This window comes from Rattus norvegicus, chromosome 15 (assembly GCF_021556685.1).
Source record: "Rattus norvegicus strain SHRSP/BbbUtx chromosome 15, alternate assembly SHRSP_T2T, whole genome shotgun sequence".
NCBI classification, from domain to species: Eukaryota; Metazoa; Chordata; class Mammalia; order Rodentia; family Muridae; genus Rattus; species Rattus norvegicus.
Genome location: NC_141548.1, coordinates 24041117 through 24061952, shown reverse-complemented (window position 1 = coordinate 24061952; position 20836 = coordinate 24041117). Strand labels below are relative to the sequence as shown.

The 20836-nt window shown below is 43.8% G+C and overlaps 1 protein-coding gene and 1 long non-coding RNA gene across 5 annotated transcripts; one reads left to right on the top strand and one right to left on the bottom strand.

Annotated features, from left to right (window-relative positions):
* Positions 1–7049: 7049 nt before the first annotated feature.
* LOC148000904 (uncharacterized) lies at positions 7050–8673 on the bottom strand. Its single transcript, XR_015638711.1, has 2 exons — positions 8424–8673; positions 7050–8262 (listed from the first exon to the last, which is right to left on the bottom strand). It is a non-coding gene; the product is annotated as an uncharacterized LOC148000904 (long non-coding RNA).
* On the top strand, positions 7717–20680 carry Gmfb (glia maturation factor, beta). 4 transcript variants are annotated; one of them, XM_087586643.1, is made up of 8 exons: positions 7717–7842; positions 11615–11808; positions 11892–11988; positions 13095–13144; positions 13682–13732; positions 14270–14354; positions 14905–14978; positions 17051–20680. In XM_087586643.1, coding segments are annotated over exons 3-8 (333 nt in total). In that variant the 5' UTR covers positions 7717–7842; positions 11615–11808; positions 11892–11987; the 3' UTR covers positions 17123–20680.
* Positions 20681–20836: the final 156 nt, after the last annotated feature.

Sequence of the window (20836 nt, the reverse complement as noted above, 5' to 3'; positions counted from 1 at the left end):
TCATCAGTGCCTCAAAGAAGCCTCCAGGAAGTCTCTCCTAAAACCACATTTATATCTCTTTTACTTAAGCCCTAAAAAAAAAACGATCCCTAGTTACAGCACAGACAGAAACACCTCCTACCACAAATTTGATCCTGTTACTGAGGAATAAAGGGAGAGTGGGCATTAGGACGCTTAACTAAAAGTTCTATGCAGTCAAATCACCAGGAAATGTATGCTTCAAAAAGACAAGCTTTGTCCAGTGACCTGGACCAAATTAATGTATTTTCTGGAGTACTGCTATTTAAGAAGCTTGTTTCTAGGTAATTATTCACTAGTGGATATTGAGGTGTAAAGTATGTTTATTTAAGCTATGCTCAGTGTTGGAAATGTTTTTTATTATCATACCAAGCACTACAGTGAGTATCCAAAAAGCTAAATTACTCATTTGGGCTAAATCACTGAGGTAGGACTTTTTAAAAATGTATATTTAAAATTTTTTCAGAGACTAGAGTCTAGAAATACTGTGTCAGATGCACAATCACATCATTCCAGGTGGCCAATCTGAAGGCAATTTTATTACAATAAAACGAAAGGGAATATCATGAATCAAAAATGTAGGAGGTTGCAGGTAAAGCAACATTAAATACGCTGACATGACTCTGCTCCCACTTAACCCCCATTGAACCCACTACAGTAAAGAGACGTAAGATGTGAGTAAGAGCCAACAAGATGGCTAACGGCACTTGCTACCAGGGCCGACGACCTGACTTGGATCTTCTGGAACCACCTGGTAGAAGGGAGAATATGGTTGTCTTCAGACCACTGCAAGCCGTAGTAAATGGATGTAAATATATGTGCACACACAGAGTAATTATAAGTAATGAAAGAAAAGAAGTAAACACTTTCCATAATGTAAAGAAGAAGGCAAAAATGATGATGATGATGATGATGATGATGATGATGATGTGTGTATTCTTCACACAGTGACCCTCTCCACAGAGTCTCTCCTGTGTATTCCGCACACACAGTGATCCTCTCCACCACCACCAATGACTTTTCTATAGCACGAATCTAATTCCGCTGGTAAAAGTCCTGGGTTGGCATGCCACATTTTTCTTGTTCTTTTTAAAAGTAATTTTAGAGTAAATTTACAAAGTAATTAGTATTGTTTTATATGGATATAGCATTGTTTTTGCTTTCGCTCGTCCTGTTGCCCTCCTTTGTCCTTCCTTTCTCCTTTCTGCTCCTCTTTCTTCCCACAAATACAACATAGATTTATTCTCTCTCTCTCTCTCTCTCTCTCTCTCTCTCTCTGTGTGTGTGTGTGTGAGAGAGAGAGAGAGAGAGAGAGAGAGAGACAGAGACAGAGACAGAGACAGAGACAGAGACAGAGACAGAGACAAAGACAGAATGTAAGGATCTGAACACTCGGGGACATCCACTTTGTTGGAGACAGGATGATATCTCTTTGAAAACAAAGATCCCGAGGTCTGCATGCTCAGGGGCCACACCGTCCCTGCCACGACAAACTTTTTACCTCCTTTACACTGCTGGCAGTGTAGTCTGTCCAGCATCTGAGAAAAGTGATTTGTGTCTAATTAAGAAAAGCTAACACGGAGGCTGGAGAGGTAGTTGAAAGTGGTCCTGCTAATCCAGAAGACCAGCATTGAGTTCCCAGCTCCCAATCCAGTGGCTCAGAACCACCTATAACTCCAGCTCCAGCATCCACTTCTGGTTTCTGAGGGCACACGCCCTGACGGGTACATTTGCATATCCCCATACATACATACATACAGACAGACAGACATATATCTTAAAATAAAAACATCTTTTTAAAAAATGTTTGCTTCGTGTTAGATGTATGCCAGACATAAAGGCATTTGAGAGGAGGAGGAAGAAGAGGAAGAAGAAGATGATGACGACAACGATGACACTATCTTTCAGATATGGAGGGCCCCTCTAAAAGGCTCATGCATTGAAGGATCGATCCCCACTGATGGATCTAATCATTAAAGGTGACTGGATTAGCTGGTCTGGGTGATGCATACATAGAATCCCAGCACACAGGAGGGAGAATTAGGGGGATCTCTGTGAGTTCAAAGCCAGCCTGGCTTACACATCAAACTTCAGGCCAGCCAGAACTACATGGTAAAACCCTGTGTCAAAGAAACAACTAATTAGTTAAAAATGAAATGACTGTGTTGTGGGGGCCTGACCTAAGCAATAGAATAACCCCATCGATGGGTTCATATTGTAAATAACTCTGAGGGAGTGGATTTGAGAGGTAGCGCCCAGAGGGAAGAAGCAGGTCACTGGGGTACAGCCATGGGACTCTGTCTTGTCCCAGTCACTACCTCTTTCCTGGCTGCCATGGAGTGAGCAGCTTTGCTCTACCATATCCTGCTGCCCTGATAGTCTGTTCTTGCCATGGTTTAGGAACAGTGAGTCTGCTGGCCACACACTAAAACCCAACACTGTGAGCCACACGGACCTTTGCTCTGGTCTGTATCAGGAATGGCGTCATTGTGATTTCAAAATGAACACATCTACCAAAAAGGGCAAACATTGCCTAACAAGCTTCCAACAAAATAAAGGCAAAATAGCAAGTTCTGTCAGAAGAGGTAAATGGAGGCTGCTTGGTATCCATCAGAGGCCTGCCCTTTTCTGAAGAGAAAGTGGGGAGGAATGGACAGGGCTGGGAGGAGAGGGGAAACTGCTGTCTAGATGTAAAATAAACACATAATTAATAAAAAAGAGGTGTGTGGAATGATGAGAACTTATAATGGGGGAAGCATTAGGTAGACATAGAACAGATGATTGACATGAGAGCTGAAAGACCTAGGTTTGCCAGTCTAAGGAACAGGAGGGGAAGGTACAGGCCTGTTTAGCCTGCTCCTGTAGGATGCAAACAGACAAGGATAGCTATGGTTGCATTCCAATAACAGAAGACCCCATAAACTCACATAAAATGTTGTGAGGGTTGGAGCCGTGGTTGACAACATTCTTGCTGGCATTCTTAAAGCCAGCAAGTTCAGTTCTCAGGACTAAGTAAAACCAGGCACAGTGATGCGGACCTGTAATTCTAGCCCTAAGGAGGTGGAGACCAGGCTATCAGATGTTCAAAGTCATACTTGGCACATTGTGAGTATAAGGCCAGCCTGGGTTGTGTGAAACCTTGTCTGGGGTGGCAGGAGAGAGGGGGTAGGAAGGGAGAGAAAGAGAGAGAGAGAGAGAGAGAGACAGAGAGAGAGACAGAGACAGAGACAGAGACAGAGAGGAGGGAGGGAAGGAGGGAGGGAGATTGTTTTGCATTTTTTCCTAAAGCAATTGTGCAGTTCTCTTCAGATGACAACTTTGTGTTGCAATGTCAAAAGGTTGGGCACACCTGCCAGTGTAGCACAAAGGCCTGGAGGTGGGAGGTTGAGGAACTGAAAAGTTAGAATGGCTGATGTATGAACAATTAGAAGAAAGGCAGGGCCTTTAACTGCTTACAGGCACCCTGGGATGGACTGAAACACAAGGCCAACAATGTATCTGAATTTTCAATAAATCACTGTGGCTAGTTTACAAAAAAAAAAAAAAACCAAAAACCTCCCAACAACAACAAAGCAAATGGAAACAGACAGACAGACAGTAGGCAGATGTGAATGAATAACGGATACCAACTACTAGATTGTTTTCAAACTGTTAGGCAAGAAGCCTTGCTAACTCTGATTAGGGTAGTGACAAGGATTTTTAGAAAAGTAGATGCTACCTAAAAGTTCTTTTTTCTTTCTGTGAATAAAAGAACTATCATAATTACAATTTCCACTCCGCATCCAGCTGTGACAATGAGAAACTCATACTATGTTTTCCTGAATACCCGGCCCAGACTTCCTCTATTTGGCTCCCCTGTTCATAACCCTTACTTCTCAGGCTTTTTCAGGATCTAATATGGTTGATCCCTGGGCAACCACCATGTCTGTATCTCTATGCTAGTATGGAGGAGGTTAAAAAACAAGAGATGACTTCCGTTGAAGAAGACTCTAGGGACACACCATGTATTCCATTGGCCACGCACGAGTCAGCCTTGTGTCTGAATTTAGCTACAGGGAAGTTAGCAAAACCAAAACAGAACAAGATGAAACAAGACAAAACAAACTACAGGCTTTTTGCTCAAGGAAGTCATGAGTTTGGTTAAACACTAGAGTGGTAGGATTTAAAACAGGAGATGCAGGGTAAAAAATAACTAGAAGTTTGACTAGGTGAGGCTTATGGAATCTAACCATGGGACATGGGCATAGAAGAGAAGCAGAAATGGAAGTTCTGAGTTCTGCCAGGAAAAGAACACATTTAATTATCCTTCGATGACATTAGATTCTCTACCTTCACCTTCTTGCCATTCATCCGTGTTCCCCTCTAAGCACAAATCTTAAATGGAACGTATTACCAGTCTTCTCAGTACACTGCTGATGGATGCAAGTTGGTGAAGCCAATTTGGGAGATCCAGTCTAACGGTCTGAACACAGAATTGCAAGGAGAAAACTGAGTATAAGGCCTAGCAAAGTTCCTCTTGAAACTTAAGCTTAATTCTAAGTACTTCAAGCTTCAAATTTACCTCACCACTGAGAATACATGTAAGCTAGTGTGGCCTTTTAAGTATTGAGTCCAAGGAAATTAGAGTATGTGTGGAGGAGGGGGAAGTTTTATGTGTTGTTGTTGTTGCTGTTGTTGTTGTTTTATGATAGAGATGAGAATGGAGAGATGGCTCAGTGGTTAATTCTTGCGGAGGACCCAAGTTCCACTCAGCAATCGTGTGGCGGCTCACAACTTTCTGTAATTATAGTTTCCAGGAACTGGATGCACTCTGCTAGCATTTGCCCTCACACATATACACACAGGTACTCTAAATAAACAATAACATACACCCTTTTTGATGATAAAAAAGATGGGGGTTTCCTATCCCAGGCTAGCTTGCACTCTGCTGCTCATGTGATCCTCTGCCTCCCGCAAGGTATAGCTAGGACTATACCTAAAGCACTAAAGGCATGATTAATGTTAAACTTAGTAAGATAAGCTATGTGCGGATTCCAGAGCGGGCTATACCTACTGTCTGAGGGTTACTATTGCTGTGTCAAAACTCTGTGGCCAAAAAGCAATTGAGATGGAAAGCATGTATTCTACTTACACTTCCACATCATTGTTCATCATCGAAGGAGTCAGGACAGGAACTCAATCAGGGCAGGAAGCTGGAGGCAGGAGCTGATGCAGAGGCCCTGGAGGGATGCTGCTTAGTGGCTTGTTCCCCGTGAGCCCCGCCCACAGTGGGCTGGGCCATCCCCCATCATCACGACTTTAAAAACATGCCCTGGTGATGGATCTTCTGGAGGCAGTTTCCCAGTCGAGGTTTCCCCCTTTTAGACGACTCTAGTATGTGTCGCGTTGATATAAAACTATCCAGGACACTTATGTTCTTCCCCTGCTTGATAGCCCCTTACTTTTCTTGATCTCTTTTTCTTCCTTTTCCTCTTCCTCTTCTTCCTTCTTCTCCCCCACAATAACAGCAATTTCTAAGTGAGTTTAAGAGTAGAATTCAACTCTGAAGCCCCTATGGGAGAAGGCTTCCTGGGTGCTTCACCTTCTCTAGAGTGACTGCTGCTGTCAGGGTACCTAGTAGATTTCTGATGGGAACCCTTCTGGCTTGGTTGTAACCATCTTCTCACCAGTCTAGCTAGCTTTTTAGGTAGCAGAAGGATGATACCTCACTGATGTTCGCAGTGCAATAACCTATCTTATACTTGTCACATTACGGAGTGAGAGGAGTTCTTTTTGAGTGAGGCTACTTGGCAGCGCCACATAAGCTATTCAGGGTAAGAGGGTATGGCTCTCACCAGCCCAGGAAAAATGGCTTCTCTTTATAATCTATAACTTATTTATCTCTCCAGAGCTGCTCGAGTGCGTGTGTGCGTGTGCGTGCGTGTGCGTGCCTGCGAGTGTGTGTGTGCGCGCGTGCATGCGTACGTGTGTGCGCGTGTGCGCGTGCGCGCGTGCTTGAGTGCGTGTGTACGTGTGTGCCTTTGTGTGCCTGTGTGCGTGCATGCGTGTGTGTGCACATGAGGAGGCCAGTTTTGGTCTCTGCCCACTGCCTCCCCAGTACTAGAATAACATGCTTTCACCAATTCACCTGACTTTGAACTCAGGTCTTTGTGCTTTACACAGCAAGCACTTTATTGACTAAACCATCTCCCCATCCCCAACTGAGCTAATTTTGTTCTTAAACACTACCCTTGCCCTACCACTTTTAAGTATGGGTGTGAAGGAAGAGAGGGTAATGGGAACTTACATTTATAAACTGAAAGTCTTTTTATTTGTCTGGGGTGATGGCTCAGTGAGGAGAGTGTTTGCTTGCCTGTGCAATGGTGAGGTCTCAGTTCCGATCTCTGACATCCATGTGAAAGCTAGACAGCCTGGGTATGTAATGCTATTGGTTTTGTGGAAAGCTGAGAGAAAAGACAAGCAGATCCCCCAGAAGGTCTTGAGCTAGATAGCCTGGCATGTGCGGGGGCAATAAGACACTCTTGTGACAAACAAGGTGTAAGGTGAAGACTGACTCCTGAAGTTGACCTTTGACCTCCACGTGTACACTGTGGGATGCACCATGGACCTGTGGCACACACATGAACAAATACATATACACGAAAGCTTTTTAAAAAGGAATTGATCGGGGTTGGGGATTTAGCTCAGTGGTAGAGCGCTTGCCTAGCAAGCGCAAGGCCCTGGGTTCGGTCCCCAGCTCCGAAAAAAAAAAAAAAAAAAAGGAATTGATCTTCTTTTGTTTAACACTTTTAAGAATCTGGTCTCTTTCAAGAAAATTCATAGCCTTCCTCTTTCTTTCCTCCCATGTCTCTCGCTTCTCCTAAAAGGATAATCTGATAGCAGCTGATGCTCAAGGTCAAGGGGTGTCGTGGAGGGAGGCAGGGAAATGAGAGTGCAGTTCTGCACCATGCACAAAGGTCCTCACCAATATCTGTTTCTACAGAGTACCCACCGCTGAGATGGATGACCAAGGAGAAGGTACCAAAAGGATATAAAAATACTAAAATGTTTTTTTTATTTCTTATATTTCTTTTTCATAAAGTTGCCAGCCCTTTCATCCACATCGGCTTTTTTGTACCCCATACTGTTTCTTAAAAAGTCAAGTTTATCTCAGTTTTGGAATGCCAGTAGTAATACATTTAAAAGGTCGTAACTTTTGAGTGTCGCACTTTGAAACAGTAACAGCACCTGGGCTTCAGAGTTCAGTTTGGCTGTGACTTGAGAGTAAGAGCCCGCATGATCACAACTGATCACCATTTATTGAGTATGAATACTCTTTGGAAAATAAACGTATCTAGCAAGTTCTGGGAAGCAGACAGGGTCACGGATGGCGCTCTGGGACAGGCGGAAGGATGGAAGCGGCGTCTACCTTTGAAAAGCCTTAAATCTGGAAGTAAACTGTAACCAACACGCACATTTACCGTTAAAATCACTGACTCAGGTTTGTCACCACGACATTGCTGCCGTTCAGGCTTGTAGAATATTTAAAGATACCAAGAATCTGCGCACTGCAGCCCGGCTCATTCCTGGGTAAACCAGCAGGCAGAACATCCTTAGCAGCCACAAGCTGAGCCCGCGTCCGCGTCCGCGTCCGCGATTCGCAGAATTTTGGGCCTCGCCTCCCGCCGTCCGCTGTCACGTGCGGGCCGCGGCGGCCGCGTAGTTAGGTGGGGAACACTGAGCTGTGTGCCAGCCGAAGCAGGAAGGGAGGTGGCTGCAGAGCCATTCTTAAAGGGGCCCAAGAGATCATACGGCAACGGACGGCTGACGACCGGAAGGAAAATGGTAAGCGGCGGCGGAGGGAGGCACCGCGGGACTGTGCAGGTTCACCGTCTGTCCCGACTTCCAGCGGCGGCCCGGAAGACCCCCGCGCTGCGGGCAGACGGTTGGAACGTGGCCTCCGCGTGGACCCGGGTCTGGTCCTTCTGATCCCCGCGGCGGAACGGGCTGGGCCTGAGGGGCGGTGTTGGTGGCGAGTGCCCGGGTTCTGGTTGCATTCTGGCCTCGCCCTGGCGTCCTTCTACCCGCAGCCCCTAGTTTCCGGTTGAATAGCTCCCAATACCCACATTCTTCCAGTCCAGGCCGTTGGAACCCATGTGACCCAAGGCTCTATGGTTTCGCTTTTAAGCAGCTGTCAGGTTTAGTTTTGCTGCGTCTAGGGCCCGTGGTTTCTGTTCTTCTTGACGATGGACCCTAAGCATAAAGCTAAAGTGGAGAATTAAGTCAGTTGCTATCAAGGACCTTCTGGATCCCTCCTAAAGTTTTTTTTTTTTTAAGTACGATCAAGTACCATGGAAACAACAGGAAGACACGGTTGTTGTCTAGAACTCCTCTCTTGAGGACCACTTCCGTCTAGCAGCTCTTACCGTGGTCATTGAACCCAGTGAACTCGTGGCTTCTCATCCTTATGACCGACCTTTCAGCTACATTCCAGTGTGTTGACACTCGTGTTTGAGGCATCTCTTTCCTTATGCCTCCGCCCTTGGCTTCTGAGGTTCAGAACTCCTGGCTTTCCTCCTGTTTCTGCTGATGCTTCTATTCCCCTTGGATTCCTTTCTTCCTTCCTTTGACTGTGCCCATGAGAGCCCTAGGTTCCGTTCTGAGGCTTCATTTTCTGTTGATTTTTCTCTTTGCTGAACTCCTGACTTCAGTACCGACCCTCCTTGAGTTGACTTGTGAGTTCCTATCTCTGACCTTAACTGAGATCCAACCAGTAGTTACATTCCACTTTTTGGTTAATAGACTTAGGAAACATTTCATCACACAGACGCCACAGAAGCTCCTCGTTTTGTCAGAAAGGAACTCAGTTTACTCCACATCTGGTCTTCATTCAGCCAGAATCTTATAACTTGATTAAAGGTGCTTTTGTGTCCATTACCCAAGCCAGAAGTCTAGAAGCTATCTTTTTAAGCCTTTATTTTCTTCATATCGAATCTAGCCTAATTCCCATGTAGTGGTGGAGAGAGAGAGAGAGGGAGAGAGGGGGGGAGAGGGAGGGAGGGAGGGGGAGAGAGAGAGAGAGAGATCAGGATATCTGGGTTGCTTCCTGGGTCCACTACCTGCATGACTTAAGATGCCTGTCTAAGTCTTAAATTTCTTGTCAAATGTGGATGGTGTTGGTTAGGTATGATGGTTTGGAGCATGAAGTGGGAGTCAGCCCCGTGCTACATACATGGTAACTTACTGATGTTACCCACTTCTTTAACCTCTCAGCCGCTTGTCATCTCTGAAATATTCTTGCTGGTACTGGTGGCTAGGGCCTCTGTGCTCTTCCTGGCTCTGCCTTGCTTACTGCGTATCACAACAAATAAGATCTTATCAAATTCAAATGAGGCCATGTTTGCTTTCCCTTTAAGCTTACATTTGCCCTTAGGGTAGAAATCCTAGGCCCTTCCCTAGCCTTGTGCTTGCTCCTGTTGTGAGCATGTGTCACTGTCCTTTCCTGACTTTGGCTGCTATGTTCTGCCTGGTTCTCTCTAATCACTTTAGATAGCTTTTTCTGTCACCACGTTCTTCACTACTAAGTTCTCTTTCCTAGCCTTTATCACAGGTATCAACTTACAGTTTTTCGTCTGGTCTTTTATGTAGGTCTCTTCTGTACTAGATTATTGTGTAAGCTAGCACTTGGCACAGTGCTGGGGCTCATTAATGTTCATTTATTGAATCCACCAATAAGTGACTGTTTAAGCTCAACTATCTTAAATAACACTTGCCACCTAGAATTGTTTTTATAGCTTTGTACTCCTAAAAGCTTTCAAGTGTAAACACACATGAGTTGTCTAAGCCTGAGTCCCTCCAGCCCCCACTCCCCACCCCCTACCCCCCTACCCCAGCCTCCTTCTTAGAAGAGACAGTTGAGCCTCCTGCCTCAGCCTCTAAATTCTGGAATTACAGACTTGTGCCACCTGGTTTGTGAGTCCTTGTAGGAAGGTACTTTTGCCTTTGTGGTAGCACCGGGAAGGAAGAAGACACAAACTGAATCACACAAATGAAATCCAGGCATGTTCTCATCTTTTCCACCATGCTAGGGGTCACATGAGGCCAGTGTCTTCCAAACAGCGCTCCACACTGAGCATGTTTGCATGGGTGTCTGGCCCCAGGATGTCAGGCTTACTGTTGTAGCTCTGATCGTCAGAGCTGAAAGGTAAGACTCGGCTATCAAATAGGTTTTGTTGTAAATAAAAATCTAAAGTCTTTATTAGTTTCCTTAATTCTGTCTTTGGTCAAAGAAGATTAATCTGAATTTCAGGCAGTTTCCTATGATTTAGCATCTCTCTAAAGTAAAGTTTTCTATTGGTCAGTAGTACTCTTGGCTGGGCGTGTGCCTTGATTGTATAACAACACATTCTATACTTGTCACATCCTTCCGATTACCAGAATTCAGAATCTTCAAGATGTGAAAATGCTAGCCAGTGTGCTGTCTTACCCCACGTAGGTCTCCATTACATCCTCTTTTTTTCTTAAATTAAAATTGGATGCCTTAATACTTTGAGGTTCTGATGAGAAGAGTTCACATTTTCTTGAAGGAAAAGGGGGAAACTTGTATATGAAAAGTCCAAAGTGAATTTTTTTCAACTTGACGGAAACCAACTATAAAAAATGTAAAACAGTGAGAGATCTGAACACAAATGGGTGTCAGAGATTAGAGTTCTGGCCGGCTGTTTGAAGTAGAGTGATTTCGTTAGTTTTTTGTGACACGTGCTGTCTTACACTGTGTAGTATTCTAGGTGAGTGACTTCTGTAGCCTTTGGGTAAGACAGCCCATTGGGGGGGTGTTGGTGTACTGTGGGTAATGGATGCAGATGGATGTGAGCAATTGGAGCTGAGTGACTGACACATAAGATTCCCTGCTCAGTTGCACACTCTGGTACGTCTTGGATTTTTTTTTTTTTTTAATTTTCTTTTTTTCTTTTTTTTTTTTTGGAGACAGTATCGCTCTGTAGACCCAGCTGGCCTCAAACTCAGAGATCTTTCTGCCTCTTCTCCTCAAAAGCCGTGGTTAAAGGTGTGCACTTCCATGCCTGCTTGGTTTTTGTAGTTTTCCGCACTCAGCATGGCATAGCATGGCATGGCGGCATAGCATGGCATATCGCTTCAGGCTACTGGGGGGGGGGGGGCTAAAGCAAAGATCACAAGTTTGAGCCAGCTTGGGTAACAACAAAAACCCTCTGTCAAAAGCCTGACAGTCGAGGGCTGGGCGGTGGATAAGTATATAAAGATGTTACTTCACAAACACAAGGATTGCTTGCCTTTTGTATATTTTGATTTTTTTTTTTTTTAATCTTTTTGAGACAGGGTCTCTTACATAACCCTGGCTGTTCTGGAACTCACTCTGTAGACCAGGCTCCTCCTGTCCCTGCCTCCTGAGTGCTGGGATTAAAGGCATGCACCACCATGCCTGACTGTTTTTATATATTCCTAATAGCTATTTTTATGTCTTTTGTAGTCAACTGAGATATAACCTGTTGCTCATGTTTACTGTTGTGGTCATTTTTATTTTCTCCATAATTGGGAAAGTCCAAAACAGTAAAATGACTTTCCCGTTCTTGCCACACAGTGTGAAATACTGAGCTTGCTCACCTGACACCCAAGATGGCCCTTGGCTTCCACATTTCCCCACCTCCTCTCCACTTCTAATGAAATGCCATTAGGATGTGCTTGGCTTTCGAAGTAATTATCAACCAAAGAGAAAGTTAAAGTGAAGCTTGTATTAGAGAAGAGCAGAGCTGCGCTAAGCTCTGCGGAGCCAAGGTTGGGAGACTTGAAAGTGGTTTAACATGCACGGATATTGAACGGATGGCATTTTAAGTGTATGTATCCCCTCTCTTTTGTAGAGTGAGTCTTTGGTGGTTTGTGATGTTGCTGAAGATTTAGTGGAAAAGCTGAGAAAGTTTCGTTTTCGAAAAGAAACCCACAATGCTGCTATTATAAGTAAGCCGAAGTTGCCTCAAAACTATTTGGTGTTAGTCTGTTTTCTCTTAAAGCTCCTTTGAATGTGCTAAGCCTTAGAGAGTCATGGTGCCTCCACCTGCTGCATTTGCTACCATTTCCTCTGCAAGAAACCGCTCAGGCTGTTGCCATAGGTAACCCTGTGCCAGCTGCCTCCTCAGCTCTGCACTCGAGGAGTGAGGTGCCCATTTGTAGTGACCCGTGTGTTTCCCAGGGGCTAACAGTGGTCCAGACCAAACATTTGTCCACACCTGAGTGGTAAAGTTCAGCATCGGGCCTTATTCCACTTCTACACCAAACTGAGTTTTGTGGAGTGCTTTACTTGCTTTCGTAGGTAATACTTTGTGGGCAATGATTTAGAAAGAAGGCTGAGGCAGAGAGGACATAAAGACTATAGGCTATTAACAGATGCATCAGGCAGGTGAGAATTGTACCAGGTGTTGACACCTTATGAAGTTTGTTACAACTAAATGCTATCATGTGATCATTTGGTTCTTAAGAGGGAAAATGTGGAATAATGGCATTTACCACCAAAGATGAGGCCATTGTGGCCATAGGACTTAAAGTGACTGTAGTGCAGACCCAAACATAGCTGAATCGCTAGGTAGAAAAGAATAAAGGCATAGGTGACCTTTATGTTCATGTCGATTTGGCTTTGGGTTATGTCACTTATATTTGAATATCTTTGAATAATAGAGGTGGAATTGGTAATTCGCATTCTCAGAATAATGACTATATGCCATGAAATCATAATGTGGAGAAGCTGGGGGTCTTAGGATTCTCTCTCCTGACCCCAGGTGAGCATTTCTTTCGCAGTTCTAAGCATGCTGCACATAGGCCATTCTAGAGTTATCTTTTCAAGCCCTTTATTTAGAAAGTTGCATTGGGGTTAGGAAGTTCTCCATACTCAGTCCACGTGAGGAGCTGATCAGAATCTAAATAATAAATAAGGAAGTTGCATGCTGGGAATTATATCCAGATGTGCTTTGTGCTGTTTCTTGATGCTTTAGTTTGACTAGGGCTGCTCTGGGTTGGGTCATCAGGGTCACATGGAATCACACTTTACTTACACTGTGTTTTCATTGTAGTGAAGATTGACAAGGATAAACGCTTGGTGGTGCTGGATGAGGAGCTCGAGGTTTGTTCAATGAGCTAAATACAATTTTTATAGTTAAGCAATTATTGTTGTCCAAACAATGATGTGTTAGTTACAAGTCCTAAAACAAGTTCTGGACCTTCCTAAATGCCTACTAATTATGCATGGAAAGCGCGAGCTAATTACTGGTTCCACATTGTCTTACTGATTTAACTGCCTTCCTTAAAGCATTAGTGAGATGCAGTGTGGCAGGTAGGGCTTAGAGCTCTAGTAAAGCTGAGTGAGCTCCTACTCACAAGCACTGCATGGAGTGAAGTAAGACTGACGCTGGTCACTTGAGCGCGGGCGGGCCTGGGGCAGAATTCCTAATGCTCTCTGAGGCTTTGCTTAGGCCACTCACTCAGCATTTCCTGACACTTGGAACCTAAGTATAGAAGGAACTGTCCTTCATACCCTTGTTTTGTTGAAAATAGAAGTAATTTTGTAATGTGGTAACAAACTCACAGCTCTTAGCAAAATGGATGTGTAGTGGACCTTGGGGAAGGACGTGCTTCAACAGTTTTTTTTCTGTGGTGCCAGGGTGTCTCTCCAGATGAACTTAAAGATGAACTACCTGAACGGCAACCTCGATATCCTTTACTAAGTGGTTTGAAGATTTTGTTAGTCATCAGGATTTTACTTATGAACCCATTTGTTAAACTTTCAAAAGTTATATTTTATATGGCATGAAAACAACTCGGGGACGGTTTGGGAGGGAGAGAACGGTGAAGGGGTGTGGAAGGACAGATCTGAGCAAAGTACTGAGTATATGTATGAAACCCATTTCTTCATTATGCTAAGAAGCTAATAGAAGAATAAAAACAGACCTTAAAAGTAGTCCTTCCTCATCTTGACCACAACCAAATTAAAATGTGTGTGCATGTATTAGGCAAAAACATGCAAGTTGATGTCCTGACCGGATATTTAAAAACAATTCTCTTTGTTTTAATAATGTACATACAGTAAGAACTGAGGAAGAAAAAAGTCCATATTAATCTGTAGCAGAGAGGCCGCATGATTTTATAATTTGTTTCGGGGCCTGTTTTGTGGGTGATAGGAGAAGCGTGGACGCCCCCGCAGTCCAGTTCCCATCTTAGAGGCAGCTTCCGTTTCTTTAACTTGAGAAAAACCTTCATTGTGTATAGTTATAAATACCAGCACGACGATGGCCGGGTCTCCTACCCTCTGTGCTTTATCTTCTCCAGTCCTCTGGGTGAGTAAGTCCTTACCATTGCTACTTGGCTTGGATCCAACGGAATCATCTTTTGCAGACAGATTTTTGCTGTTTATAAAGGTGAAATGGTCGAATGACCTAAACTGAGGTCAGTTTACGTGTGTGCACCATATCTGCACACCCCTAGAGAGCAGACACAGCGAGGCATTGTCTCTTGAGATGTACTGACCTAGGCTGCTTAATTCCTAGAAGTGTAATTCTTCAGCTAAATCTTCAGTTTTAATGATTCTGACTTCTTGTCTTTTTGAATCAGAAGTATATATTTTAATCTTGTTTAAGTATGTGATCTTTGTGTGACCATGGTAATATACTTGTGTTTATCTTTTTAAAAATAATTACCAGTGATATGCTTGTAATTTTGAAGATGGCCCTTGTACTATTGAAATTAAAATTAACACTGAAAAAAGTTTTTCAGTGTGTGTCAAGACTCTGAAAATCAGAATCCACAGAGAGCCACTTTGGATGATCTGGTAGATGCTCATGTGAGATAAAAGTCACCCTTGTCCCTGTGCCGGTATGTGTCTTCCAGGGTGCAAACCTGAGCAGCAGATGATGTACGCTGGGAGTAAGAACAAGCTGGTCCAGACCGCCGAGCTAACTAAGGTACTGTCTAGGTCGGATGTGCTTATTGACTTTCCTTCCCAGTACAGCGGGAGAGCCAAGCAGCCTGATGCACAAGTATTTTCCTGTAGCTGAAGCCTGTAGACTGAGACGGTACATTAGTAAAGCTTCGAATGTTATAAGGAAAGAACAGTAGTGATCTTTGAACCAATGTGTTTTTAAACAGTTTGATTAGAAAGAAAAAAACTTATCAAAATTTGAGCAGCTTCAGACAAGCCATTGTGGCGAGTGCCTGTAAACCCAGCACTGGAGAAGCTGAGGCAGGAGAATTATGAGTTCAAGGCCACTCTGGGCCACATAATGAGATTATCTCCCAAGTAAAAATAAAAGGTCATGGTAACTGCTAAGCCTGTCACTCTTTCATACTGTCGCACTCACTCCAGCGTACTGGACCTTACAGTACAGTTCACACTGTACTTTGATGACGTCTGTAATCTCATATTTCTGAAAATAAGAAAACGGATTCAGAGTGCTGGTGACGGCTCCCTGAGTCGGACTCACCGCCAAGCCTCACGGTCCAACCTGTGACCCCTAAGATGCCCATGGTGGAAGCAGAAGACTGACTCCTGCAAGTTGGCTTCTGGCCCCATACACACGCTGGGGCTCCTGTGCGTGCATGTGCTTGCAGCTGATCATACACATACACACACTCGTGTGTGCAAACACACAGATACAAGGGTAATTAGAAAGTAAAATAAAGAAAAGCAGGTTGAGGGGCTGGTGTGTTCAAAGCCGTCTGTTAGGTAGAGCGAGGTTTCAGAGGTGCACTGGGCTCCGGGTCCCACCTCTTGGCTGTACTGCCTCCTCTCCCTCTAGTCCTTGTGCTCTCGGGCCGCGAGTCAGACTCCTGCGGGAGGACTGTGACTGGACTGCATTGTGGCTTTATCACATTAGTCCGCAGCTGGTGTCACCATCGGACACTCAGACTGTGAAGATTGGCCTTATGTTTCTCCAGGTCCTAGCTAGGTTGATTTTAGATTTGTGTGCTTGGCTGTGTTTTTTAATGGGCAGGGTTTACAGAATTGCTCTTTTAACATTTATGTGCTGGTTTAAAATTCCTGGCTTTAAAAGAGCCTAGGTTTTATGTCCTCTAGATTGCTACATTTTGGTAACTTAAGGATTTAGCACCTAAAAAACATGTAATTAAGTCACGGCCAATATGAAGGATACAGAGTGGGTTTTTTATTGCTGTTTTCTGAGACAGGGCTTTTCTATGTATGCCTGGTTATCCTGGAATGCTCTGTAGACTAGTCTGACTTTGAACTCAGAAGTCCTCTGTAGGTCCACATGTCTGCTTCACCGCTGGGATGCCACTCAGGGAAGGCAGGACACAATCCAAGATAGGGGATCCCAGCCTGTGGTTCTCAATCTTCTGTGCACCCAGAAGCTGCTGGGACCTCGAGGAGTTGAGAAGGGCGGTTCGAGGCTCACACTTCCCATGGATGCCCGGCAGGAAGGGGATGGCTGAGCCTAGGACTCGGGTGGCATCTGCTTTGGTTCTGAATGCCGAAAATACTGAGGGCTGACAGAGAAAAGGCCTTCTCCCGGAGACGTAGGGAAGGCTCTCTACAACTAAGGCCTCCCCTGTAGAGATCCTTGATGAAGGAGACGCCCTTCCTTGTCCAAACTGCTTCATTATCATGGCAGATGGGAATGCACACATCTTACTCGGGGTGAACCAGGGATGAAATACTCTTCCCAGGAAGGGAAGCTCATTGGCTAAACACTGGGGCCTATCTAGATACGTTAGCACGGAGAACTCTCGGTTGTCATGGTCCTCAGTGTCATGGTTACATGTTCCAGGACAGGTAGAGCCTGGCTGGGAGTTGGTTCCAGTGCCTGCTGTTCTCAATTATGAGATTAGCCAGGGTTTTGAACCTTCCTCAACCTTACCATTACTTCTGTCTGGTAGTATGGTCAACTTGTCCCACTGTCCTTCCCCTCAACCCTCAAGTCCACCAGCCACAATGTGGTATTTAATACTCAGTGCACTGTGGGGATTTTCTTTTGAGTGATGCAATGACTTTAGTTTGTTTGTTCTTTCTTTCCTTAAGGTATTTGAAATAAGAAACACCGAAGACCTAACTGAAGAATGGTTACGTGAGAAACTTGGATTTTTCCACTAATGTGAACTTCTGTGTTTCTAAAGTATTTATGTATTAACCTGACCATACTGGAACCAGACATAAATAGTTATTTATGCCTAAAAATGCACTGTTACTTACAGTTTGTTTCCTGCAGTAAAGAAAAATTCATTTGTGCAGTTTGAACAAAGGGGAAATCATCTTCATAGTAATGAAACTTTGTGAAGTGTTTCCTTGTATCTGTCATTGTTAGGTGGACTACTTTTCTCCAGGGATGGTTCGCACCCTTGTGACTAATTTCTATAATTTATGATTCAGAATTTGTTACTGTTGCAGACACTATAGGAAAGTGGGTATAGACTGTGATAGACAACAGTTCCTCCTTGGCCACTCCTGGTACTGGCATGGCAGTTTGTAAGTGCCAAGAGCATTTCATCACCTATCGCATCATTGAGGTTCACTGGGGCTGAAGTGTAAGTGACCGCTCTGAGCCGTGAGTGGCGATGTAGTGGACCCTCTGCTGCTCTCGTCACATTCCTCCTCTCTTGCATTCCTGTATCCTTTCAATCAAGTGTAGAGTCGCCATCAATCACTCCTCCTTAAGGACCGGGGGCTTAGTTTTATGGTAGAGTTAGGATTATTAGAGGTTTTCTTCTGATGGAACATAGTCCTAGTCTTAGAGACTCGTGGGCTGTATAATCAAGGGCTTCCGTCTAGGTTATGTCACCAGTAGGCAGCTAGAGTGGAGCTTGGTAACAGAAAGCACCTCCTAACGTCTCGTGAGCACTGTTCTGGATATGTTAACCTGTGCCTTTGATTTGTCAGCTTTAACATTAGCTTCAGACTCCTACACTGCCAGTATTCTAGATTTGGTGAGATTAATACTTTTTTAAAGGGTTCAAATAAAACAATTTTCTAATATGTGTAATTGAAGTTTGTAATAAAACCAACTTGTTATTTTTAAAATTCCAACTATCTGCCCAAAGTTGTGACAGTAGGTGACAGTTGAGGTCTATTTGCTATTCTGTGCCACATGTAAGCATTATTTAAAACACTGGCCATAATTAATAACACATCAATTGATGTCATACCTTTTATCCTAAATGTCAGAAGAAATTCTAACATGGACTAAGGCAGTCATGGTTTGATGATACCATCATCAAGATTTATAATCTACTTGGAATTATTATGTTACACTTAAGAAAACATGTAAGAAACACTGAGTAGTGATTTGACTTAAAGAGAAAAGTAGAGAGAATGTAGAGGCTGACCAAATTCTTATATTAAGAAGGTAGTGATTGTGATCTGAGCAGTGGTGGTGCAGGCCTTTGATCCTGCTCTTGGGAGGCAGAGACAGGCAGGCAGATCTTTGAGTTCGAGGCCAGCCTGGTCTGCAGAAGCAAGTTCCAGGACAGCCAGGGCTCCCCTTAAAAAAGCTAGCAAAGGCATCTTTATGTTGGCACCATGTGTTCACTGCATAGTGTTTGCCTCATTAGGGCTTTGTGCCAGTTTTACTAGAGGGAAGAGAGTTGGGACTTTGACAGTGGAGTACAGCGTGTTGTACTCCCAGCGTGTGTTCACTAGCCTGTATGTCAGGAGGCGATTGCAAGTGCCAGAGGACGTGTTCGTATTTGCTCATGAGTAGGAAAATCCCTTTATTCAGAGTCCAGGGAGCAAGAAAACTTGATCCAGGAAGTTTGAGTCCAGTACACAGGTGTTGGGTATGAGCTAGAGAGAGCTGGCTTCTAACCCTAGGGAAGGCAAATGAGGTCCAAGTAGAGAGTGACGGCAGTGTTTGTGCATGGTGCAAATAAGGGTTGGTTTCACCTAGTTATAAAAGTGCGCTTTCAAAGTAGTGCTACACGTGTGCATTTTAATCCAGTCCTTTATTTTGGCTTGCTTAGTTAAATCAGTTTTTGACATTTCCAAGTCTCTCATCAGGGCAATGGCACTGGCCTGCCACACACAGGACTCTCAGTGTCTAGTTCTGCAGCCACACGGGTGGTGAGCGGCTTTCTTTCTCAAGCTTTTCTGACTCTGGTAAGGTAGCACATTGAGTTGGGGCATCTATAGAACATGGTTATTCTGTCTGTCCTGAGATAGGTTTGTAAGTCCTGTGCCCTAAAGTATTTGTGAAATATGTAAGTTTCCCTTTAGCTAAAAGTTATTCTTTTAAAGTATCTTTCTTACTCTCTTTCTGCTGTTCCATAAAGTATGTCCAGATTTCATAATTCCAGGTCTTTCCACTCCCTTGTCTTTGAGGAGCAACCATTCCCACTCAGCCTTAATCTTAACCTTTCCTTCTTGGAAGCCACTCTTCCCGGGAACCTCTTTCATTTTTAAGCAAGTGTTGCTTTGGGAATTTCTGATCTTACTAAGCTGTGCATAGCATCTAATGTCAGAACCAACTATGTATCACAATGTATATGACATATGGTTTTGGTGACAACATAAAGTGACATATGAAGAGAGGTATTCTCAGGTTACCATGCTGAAATTCCAAAAGGTCTGAGTTCTGAACAGTGATTTGTTCTGATATTGACACAATTATGTTAGGAAAAACGCGGGTTGGCTGTTTTGTTTAATTGACTTCTAAACTATGAGTTGTCTGAGGAGTTTACTGGATGCTTAGTGCAAGTTAAACACTTTCTTCTACGAGAGAAACATTCTCTTGTAGAAGAGGTGTTGCGAGATTGTTTGTGACTATGAAATAATTTGTAGCAAAAATGTGTGTTAGCATTTTTCCCTCCCTTCTTGTCTCCTATTTTCAGGAGCCAAACTTAGCCATAAACTGTACCCTGGTCTGACAATTTCACTAAAGGTTTCCAGTTAGAGGAGTTTATTGCCAAATTAAACTTGGCTCTTTTCCCACTTAGATAGAAACTAAGGAAGCTGCACATAAGAAATGTTTGGACACTTGTAAAACTCAAGTGACTACATTAATCTGTATGTAAAGTAGTGAATAGACACTTTCATAAGACTCGAAATGCCAATATTTGGGAAATAGAGAGTAACTTACATCCTATCAGTTCTTTTGAGTGTTACTATGGTAGCACTCTGTATTTGTTCTGGAGACTGATATACTGGAATCCCTAAAGTTTGAGCCTTTACAACTTATGTGAAGAAATGTTGCACACATTTCTGGATGAATCTTATTTTGTATTTCTAGAAGAATGTAAATCATCTCCTAGGCCTCTCTTGCTGATGGTTCCAAGCTGAATGTTTCTGGGTAGGCCATTTGACACTTCGGATCAGTGACGTACTCCTGTGAGGTTAAACACTTACAGTACTCCTGATGGAAACAGTTTCTTGCTTTTTGGAATATTATCACTTGAATACCACTTGAGATCACCAACATGCCAGGACAAGTCCACTGATTTTGATGGTCCAATGTAATCTCATTCAGGAGGCTGGGAACATTGGTGGTTTAGTCTTGTGAATTTTAACAGATCTCCGTCATTGTTTAAGAAAACCAACAACTGGCACTACTTCTTAGGCTGTGGTTTCAGTCTCTGCTAGTTCATACCGCATGTTTATTTTGGAGTCTTTTGGTAAGCATGGTGCTTGTACTGGTTTAAATAAAATGCTAACATGAAAGGACTTGTGGCGTTTTATTTTTTTAGCCGGCTTTCACTGCCCTTGGCTGCTGAGGCGTGCCCGTCGGCCTCTGTGAGCCTTGTGGGCCATGTGGCTGTTTAGCAGTTTACTTTATTTGGGAAAACTAAATAACACCAAAAATAATGAGAAACAGGAATC